Here is a 14,945-nt window from a genome sequence, read left to right on the forward strand (position 1 = left end):
TCATTGAACTACTAAATTTGGTCATATAAAATTATAAATGTTAATTACTCCTATAAGTTATAACAGCTAGAAAGCTGCTATCTCTCTGCTTGTTATTGAGTTCAAATAGCATGCCTATTTTTTTTTTTTTCTTTTTCTTTTTGTTAATTTGTCTTCTTTTTCTTGGGAGGATCAAGGGGCCGGTGAACGGGCTGTTGATATTTTTATAACTGGTGGTACAAGCTAACAAGCTACTCAAATTGTATCTATGTATAATACATTTGTTTAGTTCAATCGACATAAATCATCAATCTTTGTTAAGACTTTTTTAAATTAGGGTCTGCGTATAATTATATTTCAAAATAATAGACCGTTACATAATTTTAAAGTTAAAAGTCTGTGAAATATATATGATAATACGTATAGTAGTATTATTTTGAGATTTCTAATATGGAGTTCCTTGGAAAGTAATAAATTACGAGTATTTAATACATAGAGACCATCAAATCGGTCACAATTCCATTAAATCGTTAGTATAACACAATTGTTTATAATACTATATTAAAATCGACTGTTCACAAAATAGTTACTCGAGGCATTCATGCTATTAATATAATTTGAACTAGTAACATGATGAATTGAAAACTGATTTCGACCTGGCCAGTCGGACGGAGGGATATAGTGCATGACCATATATCATCCTATAGGCTATAGTACAACACCTTCAGTAGTTCAGTCCTCCATGCATGCAAACAGCACTAGATTCTGTCAAAAACATCCATAATTATTAATTTTCAAGTAAAACAACAAACTACATACATAAGCCATATTTTTTTATGTTATTCTCAAAATTTAACTTTGGTTGCTAGCTCAATTGAGAATCTTCATATCATATGACCGCATTCAACTTTAGAACATAAACAAATAGTTAACTCTGAAATTTCTTGATTAAATTTTTATTAATTCTGAAATTTCTTGAATAAAATTTTAAGTTTCCCAATGCTTTGTCTGTACGAACAAATTATATTTAATTTAATCTTTTGGACTTAGGAACCCTAGCTTTGACTTGAGTCTCTTCAACTAGCTTAGCTCTCTATAAAATCCCATTTTGAGCTTTTCATTGTTCTTCTCTTTTTCTCTAGAACACCCCAAAAAAATAACAAGAAAATAAATAAAATGAGAAAGATGGTTTCATTAAGGTTAACAAGCTTAATTTTGGCTGGTTTTCTTCTTTTACATGCCCTAAGAAACTCCTTAGCTGATGCTCATCAAGGTGAATTTACGCATTCTTCATTCTCTTAATTACTAGACTTAATATTACATTTTCCTCTAAGAGATTTCATTTGAGCTTTCTCAATATCTAACAATCTTCTTCCTTTCTCGCTTTCTTGTAGCTAAGGTAGCAAACACCCTATCGAAGAAAAACCATGTATTTGCAAGAGAAGTATGTTATATCTTCATTTAGCTTCAATCACCATTAATTAATTGTTCTACTAATTATTAATCTTTATCTATTTATTTTGGTGATTGCTCCATTATAATTCTTTGGTCCCAATTTAATTTCTTCATAGCACCAATTAATAATATTTCATTATTTGCGCGCTGATTGAGGAAGTTTGTGCAGGAAGTTGTTGATGCAAAAAATCAAATTTCAAAGGCAAAGGCAAAGGCAAAGGCAAAGGCAAAGGCAAAGGCGGTACCTATAGGAGGAAGGAAAATGATGATTAGTCGCGAGGATGATCAAATGGTGACAGAGAATCCAACTCCAATGCTCTCAGCCTCAGGTGCACCTAAAGTTATTGATACGAGTGATTTTGAAGTAAAAGGGGATCTTGATATGAGTTTCAAAATTAATGATCATACTACTACTACTACTACTACTACAAGTGGTGGTTATAGCTCTATGAAGTTGAATGAAGGTTTTAGTACAAATGATTATCACGGTCCTCGTTCACACCCTGCTAAGCATCACTAAGTCTTATGAACCCTAGCCATGATGAGTTGTATAGTAGTTCAATCTAGGTATTAGCTAGATTCAAAATTTTGTTGTGTATATATTCTCTTAATTGAATCTCCTATTTAAACCTTCAACTCATAAAATATTGTTTTTAGGGATCTTAATTAGCTATGTGTCTAATTTGTTTCCAAGAGTTAGGAAATTACAATTAAAGTAGTATTTACATATGTGCATGTAAATGAACCTTATGTATGAATGAAGTTCCTTCTTTTCGCGGTATGCCTATGGAATTTGTGTTCTTCTAATCAAGATGTACAACCAATTAATTAGTTGTTAGTTTAAGAAAATTATGAATTTTGTTGGTTGGTTTAATTTCTTGATTGTGTTTTGGACAAATTTGTTTTGGAATGCAGGAAATGATCAAGAGAGAAATGCTATGAAGATCGCCGCCTCTTCTTTAAGATTGCATGATGGGTCACACAATCAGGTAATTATATCCCTAATCGTTTAATTAAGCACGTTATCATATACAAATTGTAATTCTCTTATTTGGAACCAATATATATCAGGATAAAGAGAAGGCTTTTCGCAACCTCGGAAGCTTAAAGCCAAAACTTAACAAGGCAAAAATCACTCAAGACTATGATACAAGGGCTAAAACAGACGAAGAATCAAAGCGACTTGTAGACGCAGCTAATGAGATAATGAAGCTAATGCATAAAGATTATGGTGGATGGAAGAAACCTAAGGGGAGGCCACCCATTAACAACCATAGTCCTAAACACTAAAACCAAAAAAATTGTCAAAATCAACCTTAGTTAGGTTTTCGGTTCACAATTTTGTACCCTTAATAGTAAGTGAACCTTCAATCTTCACTAGGTATATAGTCCTGTACTATATTCGGCTCCTATTTTTTCGGCCTCATTTTGGATTAATGTTTTAGTCTATATAAGGAAAATAGTATAGGTATTAGGTAGTCATGGTGTTACACTGTTACATGACATATAGGCATAGAAAATTAGCATGTAAAGAGTGATATCAAGTTCAAGGTATACGATTTCTTGTTGAGCTTCAAAACTACGAAAGACGAGCTAATTAGTCCCTTTCCACAACGCTTTATAAAGTGCGTGGAGTATTTCCGGATATTTGAGAAATGACCTATGTCTTGGGCCTATTGGCCCAAAAACAGTAATATTCAGCCCGTTTGCAATCACAAAGATTCCCGAGCCCGTATCTTTTGAAATGACATATGTCTTGGGCCTAAAGACGTGTATGATAAAGTAATTCGTACGTAGTACTCCAAAATATAAAACTATAACTGCATTCACGTAATCGGGTAAGGGAAGGTAAAATAGATAATTTTGTGATAAATTTACTGGGCCACGTACATGCCCATACATAAATGAGATTGATAATACATAAATCTGATACGGTTTTCCTCTTAAAACTAATCGGTGATATGTAGCGTAATCCACCAATCTTATATATTAGTCAATGTTTTTCTATTGTTTTCATGTGAGATAATTGGGCCGAAGTTATAACACAATAATTTTCAAAAGTAAATAGTTATGGTTTCAAAAATTATTGATAGCTTTGTATTAACTTGTATTCACATACGACTCTTTTTTTCCATTTTCCTTGTTCGGTTTTTGACCCACCAACTATCGACCGTCTAAAATTGACCCTTTATTACCTGACCCGCCCAATAACCAGGCCTACGCATGATATCTAGAGTTGAACAAGGTGGCTGAGATTCAAAGGAACGCAAAGAGAAGAGCCATGGATGCACTGAGCTGATAGACGAGAGTAGACAAGTTCAGTAGGATGATAACCATCCCAAAAGTAGTGGTTATTCGGGTTTTGACATGGTGCTTCTTCTGGGATGCATGACGAGGTTCCATTTAACCATGTTTTGCAACATGGATTGCTACTATCACTTAACCCTGCACATCCATACAAGTATATATACATTATTTATTTGTCGTGTATATTCTGTAAAAGATATATTAGTAAGAATAAATAAAAATTGGCATACCATATTTAGCCGGATTCATAATGGCGTCGTAGCTAAACGAGTACGTTTGCAGAAGAATGAAGTGTGAGTCTTGGAGAGTTGTTTCCAAAATTTTGATCATTTCTATTAACTGTTTGTTGAATAGTAACAGAATGTTATTTGCACCGTCATCACACTTCGTGCCGTGCTTATGGTTCAGGTTAGTTGTCACGCCCCTTGCAAATATGGGAATGCAACCAATTGGACCCACCTCAGACACCAAGAATTTCCTCGCCCCTAGACCATATAGCCTCTACACAAAACACACACCAAAAAGAATTATACAGACTATGTCACATATCACGTTATAAAAACGATAATTATTACTCCGTATTTGTTTTTTTTGAATGACAACGCGCTAACTTTAGATACAAATATTTAATTACTGAATTTTCCAACAACTTCTGTATATATATTTTTTTAACAAAACCCCATTATTTGAAATGAAATGATTTGACCATGATATTTGTTTTTCAAATGACCAACCAACCAAGTTCAAACGTCATTTCTTGTTATATTTTAGTTTTCATTAAATTGCCAAACAACATATCAATCAAGAAAACAAAAAAAAAAAAAAAACCATCCGAGACTAATAGTACATATTTAAGAACAACAGAATAACCCGGCCTACACCCAAACTCTAGTAAAATAATCGAAAGGGCTTTAATGAGCAATAGCAAGAGATGCTCTATCAGCCTCCCTAAAACCATGAACAAACTTAACACGAGAAACAAAGTTAACAAACTCAAAAATTTGACGCATAAACAAAAGGTTAATTACCTGTAGTCTTAGTGATAATTCATCGATGAGAAAGTGAGCAAAATGAGGGGGGTCATAAACCTTGCTTTCAAGATAAAGAGGGTGTAAATAATTGTTAAGATAATCATTGTTCCCTACTGAGAGAAAATATATTGATTTGGACAAATGTTGCTTAAGCTGTTTTTGTTCTTTGAAATATGGGCCTAATTGTGATTCAATTGTACTTTGAAACATCCCAATTTGTTCATCCAAATTGAAGCATTTTCCCTGAAAAATTAAGCATATAAAAAGTTACTTCCCGAGTGCTCAGTATATATTACTTCCTCCGTCTTTTAATACTCGTAACGTTTGGACTTTTGCCACTATTCATATGATCTACTTTGACTATTCGTAGTGTTTTTTATATAAGATAAAACATAGTCATGTGAGATTTTGTTAGATTCGTCTCAATGTGTATTTTAAAAATATCAACTTTTTATAATTTTTGCATAAAGAGAATTTAAGATATAATGATCAAAGTTGTGCATTGACATGCGTGAAACTAACGAACGTTGCGAGTATTAAAAGACGGAGGAAGTATAAATTAAAAAGTAACAGAGGTTAGAGGTAGTATTCTTACAAAAAGAGATCCAGTTTCTGGTAGAATGCCACTTGCACCCGACGCATAATTGTACCCTGTTAGCAAATTTGGCCTATATAGACTTGCATATGGCGGAGGATAAGGTAATTCAAGATACTCCGCTTCAATTCAAAATTAACAAACAAGTTGAAATTAATGAAAACATTACATAATTATCCTTAAGGTTACACTCGTAGTTTTTAATTTTAATTTGATGGTTATTCATTATTTAAATTGAGAAGGTAGAAATTGAAAGAATGAAAAAGTAACGTAGGTACCTATAAAATCAGCAGGAGTTCTACCATTGGTAAATCTTCCGGGAAGGACTTTAGTAGGAAAATCGAGGCCATAAGGAGAGTAATTAGCTCTAGCTATGGTCGGCAACAAGTTGTTATTGCCATTATCAACCAAAGAATCTCCAAACACAAACAAGGCAGGAGCAAGAGAGGTTGATTTGATTTTTTGGGGTGAGCTTGCATTTGTTGATAATAATGTGAGAAAGTGGAGGAAAATGAGTATGATATGATGGAGGAGGGTTGGAGGTAACATTTAAAAGTTAATGAGGCAAACTTGTTTAATTTCTTAGGGTTAGCAAGGGAGGTGAATAAAAGAATTTGTATGATGATGATGAGTTTAAGTAGTTGGAAATTAGAAGGTGGTGAGGATATGATGAGTAGAATGGAGTACATGTTAAATTTGCATGCTTGTCAAGTTTTTATTTTTATTTTTTTTGACATCAATAAAATAAACAACGGTTTTTTCACGAAATATTCTCGAGATTTGACTTTATTCACCAAATACCCTCGTAGTTTCAGGTAATCACCATAGACCCATGAGGTTTCATTTTGTTGCATGATGTGACCCTACTGTTAAGTGACCGTTAGAAACTTTCATATTTTCACCATATGCCCTCTGGGACCTAAAACTTTAACCATATGCCCTCTGGTATCTAAAACTTTAACCATATGCCCCTGTTAAGCAATGACTAGTTTTTCAAAACTAACCGTTAACCAATATTCCAAGCATCCTCTCCTCTATATGAAGAAGCAACAACATTGCTTCTCACACATTACACCCTTGCTCCCAAATACTTGCTCATAAAAACTTTCATATCTCTTGTAAAGCTACTAAACTGCAGAAATGTCATATTATTGATACATATTTTCAGTTTATTACATCATCCACTTTCTCATTACAAACACTAGAATCAGAAACATTAAATGCCAATTTTGGTAGCTCCATGCATTAATTTCTTCCGTTCCTTAAGTTTCTTCTTATTTGGTGAATTTTCTTATTCAAGCTTCTATTTTCTGGTATTCCTTCATCCTCTATGTTGCATATGTTGTTTCTGCTTGGATGTGGTTGCTCAATGCTTCCCTTGCACCACCTGAAATTGTCACATAAGTGACACTTGTAATTAATATAGTCTTTGTGCACTTTTTTTTTGGCAAATAAGGATATTATTAACCAAAAGAGAGAAATAGGCACAGCCTAACAGTTACAACTAACCATAGAGCCACAAAAGCCCAACAACCAACATAACACACCCAAACCTAAGAGCTTAAATTTAACAAGGAGTGAAGCTCATTAAACACTCTAGCTGCAACTCGAAACTGAATTGCTTTAAACAAATCAGCAGGCTGCTTACAATGATTGTTGTAAACCTTATCATTCCTATTAAGCCAAATAGAGTGCACTATTTCAGCAAAGAAAGGCACTATCAGCTTCCCTTGCACTTTTCGTTGTTTCAGAACTCCTTATTGCATTTTTTTTCCCACATTTGTTGTATGTTTTGTTTGGAACTACAATGTTTGAGGATTCATATACGGAAGAGAAAGGTTGAGAATATGAGCTTGATGAATTAAAAAGTGATACCGCAAATGCATGGTGTCTGTTGTTAGCAGATACTTAGCAAATACGGGTCGATCCCACAGGGAGACAAGTTCTATTAGCTTTTGCTCAATTATATAAACTATTTCAATAAACGAAATGTAGAATTTTGGTTTATAAACTAATGAAACTAAGCAATAATATAAATGTTGAATTTATCAATGAATTAAAGGTCTAGGGCATCTGTTCGGTTCACCATGCTTATACCAATCCAAGAACACAAATCAATTCGACAATGAATAGGCTAGGCCGAGTAATTAAAGTACTTGTTAATCCTACGGTCGGATCTTAACACTTTCAATCCAACATATGCAATACGGTCGCTAACATAATCAGAATTACTAATTGCACCAAGCCTCTAAGAATATGAGCTTTCAATTTTAATTCCTATTAATTAGCTAGATAATCAATCCACGATATTGACCAATTACATTAATAAAAAATTAAGAACAAAGCAATTGAAATTACTCAAACATAATCTAGAAATTCGCAAACTTTAATGCATAACAATCATGGTATAAACATGGCTTTCCTTACTTAGCCCTAGAATAAAACTACTCGCTCATAATTGAATTAACAAACATGATAACAATAATAAACATGAATTTCATAATCAAATGACAAATTAAACTAAGGAACGAAAACAATAATAATGAATTAAAGCAAAAACAATTCTTGAATTACCTCTAGATTGATGAATTGAAATATTGAAAAGCTAGGGTTCAACAATGGAATAGATAAGAATATGGAAAATGACGTGAAAGAGTTCTAGGAAATTAAAACATAAGAGAAAATAAAAGCATAAGGGAAATAAATTAATTCCCTTGAAGTATTTATATGCTTTCTAAATTCTAAACAAAATAGGAAAATAACAATGATTACATAATTAAGTTACGATTTAATTGAACGATCACGAGAACGAATGCAACGAATCCGAGCGGAAATCAGATAAGCGCAGAAACCAGCGGGCTCGATGGTCGGTCGCTGGTTTTCGCGCCCAAGGGGAAGATTCGGGCCAGCAATGTGGGCCGTGGGCAAATCGGATAGTCGAGCCACCTTGTTTATGTCATAACTCTTGTTCTACAATTTCTATAAGGACGTGTGACCTATTGGAAAGTTCTTGAAACCTACTTTCTACCACAATCAAAATCGTCTCATTCCGACAAGTAGAACTTGAGATATCATCAAAAGAGTGAACGCTTGTCCGTTTTGATGCTTAGAAAAATAGCGTTTAGCTTCGTTGTTGACTCAAAATTATCCCTAGAGACATATAATGATCCTCGAGTCAACATCCCATCCGTTCATCATCCAAGTCAACTCATAACACTCCGAAAGCATCAAAATGACTGTAAAATCACCTGAAACATTAAAGAAAACACAAACGGGGCGTAATAGAGTACAACAACGATAACCTATGCAAATGTGACCCTAAATGCAACTAAAATGATATAAATGCCTAATAATGCAACCTAAATGAGCCTAAAATACCCTATACAAATATGACTCATCAAATTCCCCCAAGCTAGACTGTTGCTTGTCCCCAAGCAACACTAAACCAAAGATAACGAAATAAGACGCACATGACTTTCATAAAACCATGGTAAGACTGTTAGGTTATGATACATATGACAATTCATAAATCATGCGGAAACAACCATTAAGCCAGGAATACATATTATTTACACATAATCATATAGCATAATTTAGATGCATACTCTTTGTTGCGTGCCTTCCCTAGCTGCGCCCGAACCGAACAAGAACAAGTCTTTAGGACTCCAAGTGTCGTCCCTCCGTAGATAGTCCACAGCACGTCCGGATCCGCCTTAAGATTGACCAACTAGAATCGCCCCTAAGGTACTATAAATTTTCGGCACTTTTGAGCAAGATGTGTGACTGAATTTTTTTCTCAAAAACTCACTTTGAATACTTGAATAACTCGTTATAAATTGTGAACCCAGGCCACATATTTATAGGATACGAATTAATTAAATTAGAATTATAATAAAACTCTTATTTAATTAATTTATCAAATAGAATTAGGAATTTAATCATTAAACGAATTCTGCACGTTTTAGGTTTCGTATGCGAACACAAACACTTACGCGAGCATGACCCGCAAGCGTGCAGGCCATGCCCGCGCACAGCCCACACGGCCGCACGGCCCACGCGAGCTACAAGCCCACGAGAGCTGCAGCAATGCTCGCAGCCCACTGCTCACAGCTGCGCGCGCTGCGCGCGCTGTGCGTGCTGCCACGGCCTGCTGGGCCTGGCCTTGCGCTGGGCCTGGCGTGGCCTTGGCTGTTCGTGTGGCGCGCTTGGCTTGCTGGGCGATGGCCTGGCTTCGTTCTGGGCCCTCGTCCGGCAGGCCTCGTCCGATGCTTATTCGTACGATACGCTTCCGATTAAATTCCCGATTCCGGAATTTATTTCCGATACGAACAATATTTAATATTTTCGATTCCGGAATTAATTTCCGTTTCGAACAAATATTTAATATTTCCGTTTCCGGAATTATTTTCCGATTCCGATAATATTTCCGATTCAGACAATATTTCCGTTTCCGGCAATATTTCCGATTCCGGCAATATTTCTATTTCCGATAATATTTTCCGATAAGTACCATGTTTCCGTTTCCGGCAACATCTACGACTTGGATAATATTTATATTTCCGATACGATCCATATTTCCGTTTCCGGCAATATCATCGTTTCCGGAGTATTCATTTCTTGCCTGTGACGATCTCAGCTCCCACTGAAACCAAGATCCGTCGATTCCGAATATCCATAGTTGGAGTATTTAATGCCATTAAATACTTGATCCGTTTACGTACTATTTGTGTGACCCTACGGGTTCAGTCAAGAGTAAGCTGTGGATTAATATCATTAATTCCACTTGAACTGAAGCGGCCTCTAGCTAGGCATTCAGCTCACTTGATCTCACTGAATTATTAACTTGTTAATTAATACTGAACCGCATTTATTAGACTTATCATTGAATGCATACTTGGACCAAGGGCATTATTTCCTTCAGTCTCCCACTTGTCCTTAGGGACAAGTGTGCATTTCCTAATTCCTTTGTCGCTCGATGCTTGCTCTTGAACATAAGGTAAGAGTTGTCATCCTTATTATGTCCAGAGGTGTTCCTCGGTTTCAGAGTTAAACTAATCAAATAGACAGATAATCATAGCCTATGATTCATCCGAGCACGGCCATGCATTTCACAGTTTCTAGCTCTCCGAGTGGCCTTGTACAACTTTTAAGCATCTCATCCCGATTTATGGGAGGACAATCCCAATCTTGTGATCTTGAGATTAGACTTCGTTTGATAGGTGATTACCTGAGCGTTGCCTTTATAGCCTCCTTTTACGGTGCGACGGTTGGTCAACGTCAAAGCAACCAGTTCTCAAACAAGTAATCTCAAATCACTCAGGTATTGAGGATTTAGTGTCTAATAATTTTAATGAAATTTACTTATGACAGATTTTCATCTCTTACAGTAAAGTTTCATAGGTCTTGTCCGATACTAGTCTTCCCAAAGTAAGTATCTATGCAAATGATTATGACATTGCCATGTCCACATAGTTCAAGAAACATAACTACTAGTCATCTTGCATTCTAATCGTCTAACGTTTTCTATGCGTCCAATTTTATAGAAAACTCCGACTAGGGACCATTTTCAACCTTTGACATTCAAGTTCACTTGATAGACATTTCTTAGTCACAGGACTGGTCCTGACAGTCTATCTTGAATATATCGTCAAATTGAAGGGACTCATCATTTAATAAACCACAAATTAAATGGAAAAATGAATTCTTTTCATTTATTGTGAATGATTAACCAATAATGTTTTACAAAGATTTAAACTCTAAAACTTTAAAACATTAAACAGAGACATCAAAGCCATTCTCTAATATGCTTGATTCCCATAGCGAGTTGTGCTTCGCCTGCGGCAGAGGTTTAGTTAATGGATCTGATATGTTGTCATCAGTACCAATTTTGCTTATCTCGACTTCTTTTCTTTCAACGAACTCTCGTAGAAGGTGAAATCTACGAAGTACATGCTTGACTCTCTGGTGGTGTCTAGGCTCCTTTGCCTGTGCAATAGCTCCGTTATTATCACAATACAGGGCTATTGGTCCTTTAATGGAGGGGACTACACCGAGTTCACCTATGAACTTCCTTAGCCATATAGCTTCCTTTGCTGCTTCATGTGCAGCAATGTACTCCGCTTCAGTTGTAGAATCCGCAATGGTGCTTTGCTTAGCACTTTTCCAGCTTACTGCTCCTCCGTTGAGGCAGAAGACAAACCCAGACTGTGATCTGAAATCATCTTTGTCGGTTTGGAAACTTGCGTCCGTATAGCTTTTAACAATTAATTCATCATCTCCACCATAGACCAGGAAGTCATCTTTGTGCCTTTTCAGGTACTTCAGAATGTTCTTGGCAGCAGTCCAATGCGCCTCTCCTGGGTCTGACTGGTATCTGCTCGTAGCACTGAGTGCGTACGCAACATCCGGGCGTGTACATATCATAGCATACATTATTGAACCAATCAATGATGCATATGGAATCCCATTCATTCGTCTACGCTCATCAAGTGTTTTTGGGCACTGAGTCTTGCTTAGAGTCATTCCATGAGACATGGGTAGGTAGCCTCGCTTGGAGTCCGCCATCTTGAACCTATCAAGCACCTTATTGATATAAGTGCTTTGACTAAGTCCAATCATCTTTTTAGATCTATCTCTGTAAATCTTGATGCCCAATATGTACTGTGCTTCTCCTAGATCTTTCATCGAAAAACATTTCCCAAGCCAAATCTTGACAGAGTTCAACATAGGAATGTCATTTCCGATAAGTAATAGGTCGTCGACATGTAATACTAGGAAAGCAATTTTGCTCCCACTGACCTTCTTGTATACACAAGATTCGTCCGCGTTCTTGATGAAACCAAAGTCACTGACTGCTTCATCAAAACGTATATTCCAGCTCCTGGATGCCTGCTTCAATCCGTAGATTGACTTCTTTAGCTTGCATACCTTTTTAGCATTCTTTGGATCCTCAAAACCTTCAGGCTGTGTCATAAACACAGTTTCTGTTAAAACGCCGTTTAAGAAAGCAGTTTTGACATCCATCTGCCATATTTCGTAATCGTAATATGCAGCGATTGCTAACATTATCTGAATAGACTTTAGCATTGCAACTGGTGAAAAGGTTTCATCGTAATCCACACCGTGGACTTGCCTGTAACCTTTTGCAATCAATCTAGCTTTGAAAACTTCAAGTTTCCCATCCTTGTCCTTTTTCAGTTTGAAAACCCATTTGCTTCCAATGGCTTGGTAGCCATCTGGCAAATCGACCAAATCCCATACTTGGTTTTCAGACATGGAGTCTAATTCAGATTGCATGGCTTCTTGCCATTGCTTGGAGCTAGGGCTCGTCATAGCTTTTTTGTAAGTCGCAGGTTCATCACTTTCAAGTAATAGAACGTCATAGCTCTCGTTCGTCAAAATACCTAAGTACCTTTCCGGTTGAGATCTATATCTTTGCGATCTACGCGGGGTAACATTTCTAGATTGACCATGATTCTCACCAGATTCTTCTAAAGATCTCTGAGTTTCATCCTGAATGTCATCTTGAGCATTCTCTAGAGTTTGTTGTTCGACTCGAATTTCTTCGAGGTCTACTTTTCTCCCACTTGTCATTTTGGAAATGTGATCTTTCTCCAAAAAGACACCATCTCGAGCAACAAACACCTTGTTCTCAGATGTATTGTAGAAGTAATACCCCTTTGTTTCCTTTGGATAACCCACAAGGATACATTTGTCAGATTTTGGATGAAGTTTGTCTGAAATTAATCGTTTGACGTATACTTCACATCCCCAAATCTTAAGAAAAGACACATTTGGAGGCTTTCCAAACCATAATTCGTATGGAGTCTTTTCGACAGCTTTAGACGGAGCTCTATTTATAGTGAGTGCAGCTGTATTTAGTGCATGTCCCCAAAATTCTAATGGAAGTTCGGCCTGACCCATCATTGACCTGACCATGTCTAGGAAGGTTCTGTTCCTCCGTTCCGACACACCGTTCCATTGTGGTGTTCCAGGAGGAGTCAATTCTGATAGAATTCCACATTCTTTCAGATGGTCATCAAATTCATAGCTCAGATATTCACCGCCTCTATCAGACCGCAGTGCCTTAATCTTCTTGCCTAATTGATTCTCTACTTCACTCTGAAATTCCTTGAATTTGTCAAAGGATTCAGACTTATGCTTCATTAGGTAGACATAACCATATCTACTGAAGTCATCAGTGAAAGTGATAAAGTAGCTGAAACCACCTCTAGCATTTGTACTCATTGGTCCACATACATCTGTATGGATTAAACCCAATAGTTCATTTTCTCTTTCTCCAACTTTAGAGAAAGGTTGCTTTGTCATTTTGCCAAGTAAACATGATTCGCATTTACCATAATCCTCTAAGTCAAATGGTTCTAGAATTCCTTCCTTTTGAAGTCTTTCTAAGCGTTTCAAGTTTATATGGCCTAATCGACAATGCCACAGATAGGTGAGATCTGAATCATCCTTTTTGGCCTTTTTGGTATTTATGTTATATACTTGTTTGTCGTGATCTAATAAATAAAGTCCATTGACTAATCTAGCAGATCCATAAAACATCTCTTTAAAATAAAACGAACAACTATTGTCTTTTATTAAAAAGGAAAATCCCTTAGCATCTAAGCAAGAAACTGAAATGATGTTTTTAGTAAGACTTGGAACATGGAAACATTCTTCTAGTTCCAAAACTAGCCCGGAGGGCAATGACAAAAAGTAAGTTCCTACAGCTAATGCAACAATCCGTGCTCCATTTCCCACTCGTAGGTCGACTTCACCCTTGCTTAACTTTCTACTTCTTCTTAGTCCCTGTGGATTGGAACATAAGTGTGAGCCACAACCTGTATCTAATACCCAAGAAGTTGAATTAGCAAGTATACAGTCTATAACGAAAATACCTGAAGATGGAACGACTGTTCCGTTCTTCTGATCTTCCTTTAGCTTTGGACATTCTCTTTTGTAATGGCCTATTCCATCACAATAAAGACAGCTTGATGTGGACTTGTCCTGCTTTGATTTAGCATTGCCCTTGGACTTTCCACCTTTCTTGAACGGTCTCCTTCTAGCCTTGAGTAAATCTTTGGCTTCACAGTCCAGTATTATTTCAGCCTTTCTGACAAGGTGAACAAATTCTGCAACTGTTTCTTCTCTTGGTTCACTTAGGTATAGTTGCTTGAAGCGACCAAACCCACTGTGTAGTGAATTGAGCAAGATAGAGACTGCCATCCTTTCGCTTATTGGTGTTCCTAGTAGACTTAGGCGATCAAAGTATGAACGCATAAGATCCACATGGAACCTCAGTGGGACGCCTACCCTCTGTTTAGTGCGAAGGAGCTGAACATGTGTTTCTTGGACCTCCATCCTATAACACCTGTTGGGAGAACTAACCTTTAGACCAGACATTGATTCAATCAACTCATGGACGTTCAGGTCCCTGTCCTCCGTGCTTCCACGACAGATATCCCTCAGATTCTTGATGAGCGTAAAAGGTTCATAGGCTACAAACCTTCTAGCCCAATCATCAGGGATATTGTTCAGCATGAGACTCATAACCCTTTTGAGATCCGCATCCCAGG

At 36.6% G+C, this 14,945-nt stretch overlaps 2 protein-coding genes across 2 annotated transcripts; one reads left to right on the forward strand and one right to left on the reverse strand.

Moving 5' to 3' along the window:
* The first annotated feature begins 1,106 nt into the window (after positions 1-1,106).
* Positions 1,107-3,008, forward strand: LOC110806069 (uncharacterized). Its single transcript, XM_022011706.2, has 5 exons — positions 1,107-1,252; positions 1,374-1,423; positions 1,604-1,763; positions 2,350-2,423; positions 2,506-3,008. The coding sequence occupies exons 1-5, from the start codon at positions 1,156-1,158 to the stop codon at positions 2,722-2,724; spliced, it is 600 nt and encodes a 199-aa protein (XP_021867398.2). The 5' UTR covers positions 1,107-1,155; the 3' UTR covers positions 2,725-3,008.
* Positions 3,009-3,277: 269 nt separating this feature from the next.
* LOC110806071 (GDSL esterase/lipase 7-like) lies at positions 3,278-5,982 on the reverse strand. The gene is made up of 5 exons (XM_022011708.2): positions 5,646-5,982; positions 5,368-5,489; positions 4,770-5,015; positions 3,972-4,242; positions 3,278-3,879 (listed from the first exon to the last, which is right to left on the reverse strand). The coding sequence occupies exons 1-5, from the start codon at positions 5,914-5,916 to the stop codon at positions 3,665-3,667; spliced, it is 1,125 nt and encodes a 374-aa protein (XP_021867400.1). The 5' UTR covers positions 5,917-5,982; the 3' UTR covers positions 3,278-3,664.
* Between the last annotated feature and the right edge of the window lie 8,963 nt (positions 5,983-14,945).

Source organism: Spinacia oleracea, chromosome 1, assembly GCF_020520425.1.
Source record: "Spinacia oleracea cultivar Varoflay chromosome 1, BTI_SOV_V1, whole genome shotgun sequence".
Lineage (NCBI taxonomy): Eukaryota > Viridiplantae > Streptophyta > Magnoliopsida > Caryophyllales > Amaranthaceae > Spinacia > Spinacia oleracea.